Source organism: Opisthorchis viverrini (genome assembly GCF_000715545.1).
Source record: "Opisthorchis viverrini unplaced genomic scaffold opera_v5_205, whole genome shotgun sequence".
Taxonomy (NCBI): domain Eukaryota; kingdom Metazoa; phylum Platyhelminthes; class Trematoda; order Opisthorchiida; family Opisthorchiidae; genus Opisthorchis; species Opisthorchis viverrini.
In genome coordinates, this window is record NW_008751865.1 from 36,819 (window position 1) to 41,569 (window position 4,751).

Below are 4,751 nucleotides of genomic sequence, written 5' to 3' on the forward strand. Positions count from 1 at the left end.
CATTTGTTATCAAAGTCGCGACGCTTGATGCAGGCGGAAAACGAGGAGGAGCATGAAGCCGCTCGGCGAAGGCTGCACCGTGCACTTCAGGTTCGTGTTTTCTTTTCATTCTACAGTTGGTCTCAATAAAGAAACTCACTTCCGGATATAAGATAATTTTAGGTGAGAATCTATTCCTGTGGTGGGGAATAGTTATCGAGGATGCATAGAAGCAGATAAACGTCACCAGACCAATATTTTAGCGGCCGTGACTTGACGTGCGAGAAATTTGTTTAGTGTATCTATAATCTTCCACAACTATTCTTCTCGCTTCTGTCAGCTTGGCCACATCGTCAAGGAAACGTTTCGTAACATCGTCATGGATGTGACAACCCACCATAAGCCAACGATAAAGGGTTTATCCAAGAGGGATGAGCTCATGTGTTTCCGGGCAGTATTCGATCAATTCCGGACGCATTGCTTCACAATTCAGCAGGCAAGTTGATTTAGTGATGCGTTCATTACTAGCCAATGCATTCACCCACGGCGTCTTGTAAGGCAAGCCTCAGTCTCAAGATTACTCTTAGTTAAACGTCCAGCAAATGAACTTTCGGGGCAAATGTGGTACTCCGACACTAGCACCTTCGTTCTTTTCGTGAATTTGGACGTTCATGCCGCAACACGGTGTTCGTTAGTTCAACATTTTGTAAGGTATTCTCCGTCATAACCCGTTATCACTTGGGCGACTGATGGAAGGTGGAAAATGGTGCAGATAAATCGGTTCAGTTCTGTTGTGTTCAGTTCAGTTCGGTTCAGTTCAGTTCAGCTCAGCTCAGTTCAGTTCAGTTCGGTTCGGTTCTGTCAGCAATCGGTCCGTGTGTTCAAAGCTGCTAAGGAATTTTGTGAAGCATGATCTGGTCTGCAAATCTGGCTGAAATCGTTATTTTTGTTAGTCAAAAACGCACAATTTCAAGGAACATTTACCGAACAAATGGATGGCCAATCGACAGAAAGCTGGAACAATTTGCGCGGTAAAACTGTAGAAAGACGAGCCCAAGATGGTGCCCATGACTAGTGAACTCGGGTCAGTTCAGGCGAATATCTCCGGTTTACTCTGAGTGTGTATCCTGGTTTCAATGTTTTGATAACCTCTGATGATTCTGTATACGGTGGTATAAATGCCGCTCTTTAAATCAAAGAGACCAGCCCCTTTTTAACAAAACTCGTTTGATTCTACCTGCAAGTAGTTTGCTTGAAAGGCGACGGATGTCCAGCGCTGGGGTTCGACCCTCTGGACTACCGGTATTCCGCCCTTCCACACTGTTTCCTTAGAGGGGGACTTCTGTAATACTCTCACTATTTAGAATTAAATAAAAGACAAACATGCAGCAACGCACTTCAGCAACGTTACACCTGTCCGAAAAGCGCAACATACCGTTCTTGATTCCAAGAATCCTCCAATCTCACCAGTAACGGCATTGCAACATTGCTAGTTCTCTCCGCTTTTGTTATGAAGTGTATCATTTGCCTTTTTCAAACTAACGAGGGCTTATTGACGGAAGTTGCTTTTGGTCAGTTGATATCCACTCTCCCCATACTGAGCAATCGATCGCGTAAATAGCACGATTATTCACTGTTGAATCACCTGTTCCGTTCGTGGATATTTTGCCGGCGCACACAGTTTCTCCGCAATTGAGTGTTCACCGGAGAACCCTTGTCTCTTCAAACACGCCCGACTTAAGACTACACATCAACGACGAAATTGATGATCACTGTTGTCACACGACAGTAAGTGGGAACATGAGCGAATCTAAAGTAGTTGTTGGTTCAAAGGTGTGCTCAACATGTAGGGTCCTCAGTGTTCCTTCTTCGTGGTAAACCTTTTGTTTCCGCGGTGATCATAATTTTCTAGCTTAGATCCCCTTATCAATATGTCTTCAGGTCCCCGAGATTGCTCACCATACAACTCACCTCATGGAGCTTTGCAAAGCCGGATACGACGCTGAAACCCTCATCGACTCTGTCCACAACGTCTGTTCCTAACGGACACGCAGGGGGTTGCGTGATTTTGCCAAAATAAAGTGAATTTCAAATTGTCCTTCTCTAGTTCTACCATCGCCACAAAACATGGGTTGTGTTTTTCGATCAAACTAGCCGTCCGGAAATCGTCCGGTAAAAATTGGACCAATTTAATTAACACCGTCGGTATTCTCAGGACTCGTGGACGTATCAAAACGCCTTCATGAATCTGACATACTATCCCACAGTAGATGCACAGGCCAGTTAGGAACATGATGCTTGTTTTGTTAGACTCATCTGCTTATCTATGGTTATGCGTGTAAGACGGGACGCAACCGACCCCAAGCCACGGGTATCTTGTCCAAGACCATTGTCCAGTTAATCCAGAGAAGATTTACTAAATGCACCACATGCAGGTTACCACACAGAAATAACACAACGTCGAGAACGATTACTAGGGGCGGAAGAATATCTGCTTTGAAACTGACCAATAACATGCCAAGAGACACAACAGGCCGGTTGGCCAAACGGTTGACATGCAACAAAAATTTCGAAACTATTCTTGAAACCTCCTGAAACGCATAAAATTGCAGAAAACTCTTCAACAACCACTACGGTTCTCCCCTTCCTGAGTTTCATTCGATAGACGTGCAATTTGGCGTTCAACTAAAACAAGGCTGATAGAAAATGAAAGACGAATAAATTAAGGACGAATCAATGCCACCGAGTAGATGCGGTGTGACAGTTGATTTACACGTTACGCAGATGTCTATCATGGGACTAACAAAATCATTCCGTACTGGACAGTGCCTCCGCAGTTGACTAGACATGTCAATCCGCAGACCGCCACGGAAGTTTTTATGTGAAATGTGGCACAAAATATACAAAACATTCTACACCGCACTGAACTAGATGCTTTTTGGGGTCAGGTAATATCCCCTATAATGGAAGCTTACCTCTATGTAACACCAGCGCGAAATGCGCCAACATTCGCCAGTTGGTAAACAGTTCTACTGACTGCAAGGAATTGGCGATACGCAAGTCAAGAAGCATGGATTTCCCTCCCGGTAACTTTTCGTCGTGTGACATTTGGGTGGTCAGCTATCTTGTCCGTTTGCAGTGGAGGGAATTTGTTCCATCCGGGCAATTCACTGGCACCCCACGGCATACAAAACATCAGAGAGTGAACAAACATACAATACCCCAACTCACACGCCAATCTGATTACTTCGGTTACAGGTTATCGCAGCTGATGGCACTCTTCAACTACACCACATTTTTAGAGAAATGTCGAAGTAAAACAAAAGGATTGATACCGTTTTATCAAATTGCTATTCCAAATCATATGCCTGGTTTCAGAAAGAACTCACCGATAAGGGTACAGAACATATTCATTCCAAACAAGTGGTTGCGTGCGAGTGCAAAAGTTTCAACGGCCCCGCGCTATTTAAAGGGCCCTTCCGGGCATTGATCCAGGCAGTCTGATAAGCGTTGGGTGAACACTCATCAACATCGATCGTGCTTCTGTGAAATGCCTGAACACCAATCATATTCGGTTGCGCTTCTGTGGCGTGCATGAACGCTCATTGGCTGTTGCCAAATTGATTGAATGATTGACTGGCCTGGATGCTTGCCGGCTTTCCTATTCAGATTTTGGCGCAGTTTTAGTGTCTCATTGGGTTTCGACCATCCTAGGGTTATCGTCAGGAATCGGACCTACCTGATAGATAGAAATACTCTCATTCGCACAGTAACTACGTCTTAACGAGGGTCTCAACTGATAAATCTTCCGTGCATATCGGTCTCTTTCATCTGGATTGTAAATTATAATAAGTTTCAGAATTCTGTTCAATGACGAGTTGGTTCATTCCTCTCGGTGTGTCGTTAACGTTGCCGCTCCCGAGGAGAACACCGTATGCAGGAGTATGATATTTGACCCAATCGAAATTCCCGGAACGAGCTAAATCTGAATTGGCATTTTGTTTCCCTAAGCTGCAGTTTAACCAACGTAGATGGCGTCGTTCGCTTAACATGTCATATGTTGCCCGGACTGAACATGCTACGAAAATGACAAGACCGAATCACGCACCTCGGACCCCTCACCCAAATTTTGAGATTTGCAACTGCAATAACGGCTGAACTGTCAGATGCGACCGGTTGCACTGGAAGCGTTGTCACTAAAGTGTTCGAGCAGTGGTTGAGGGCGAACGTACCGGTCGGAGAGTCCGCAGTTCGGCCCAATCCTGACATTTCGACTGCTCCCGGGCAGTACCTCATTCCTCGTAATTCTTTGGGCGGCAGGGTACAACAACTGAAGGGCTATTTTATATTTCTCATTTTTATTACACATAAACTTCCGGAGTTATATCGAATAGTGCAAAAATTATGAAGGCGTGTTCTTCACGTAGCCGAACGAATTATAATGGCCTTATACCATTTATATAGCCATTTACCATGGTTGTACTACTGACACCCATAACCTTGGTTGCCAAGGAAATATTAAACTGATTGCAGGCACGTTACTTCGTCATCATTGACTAGGGATTGTGGACTCGGGATATACATCAGAATTGTGTCTCTTTTGGACAGAGGAAGATTTCAGGTTCTGGTCATGCTCACTTCGGATAGTCCCACAAATAGTGACGTTATCGATGTAAGCGTAGATGCCAATAAAGTTCTCAGGCTTGATTCTTTGATCAATAGGACGTCTAAAGCATGCTACTCTGAGATGAGAACGACGGAACTGAAACAGT

General features: G+C 44.6%; 1 protein-coding gene across 1 annotated transcript in view; it reads left to right on the forward strand.

Moving 5' to 3' along the window:
• Window positions 1-484, forward strand: part of T265_08233 (hypothetical protein) — a gene marked incomplete at both ends in the record, with an annotated part of 37,256 nt that extends 36,772 nt beyond the window's left edge. The window contains 2 exons of the mRNA XM_009173980.1: window positions 34-90; window positions 320-484. Coding sequence (XP_009172244.1) covers window positions 34-90; window positions 320-484 — 222 coding nt within the window. The remainder of the gene's footprint in view (window positions 1-33; window positions 91-319) is intronic.
• Between the last annotated feature and the right edge of the window lie 4,267 nt (window positions 485-4,751).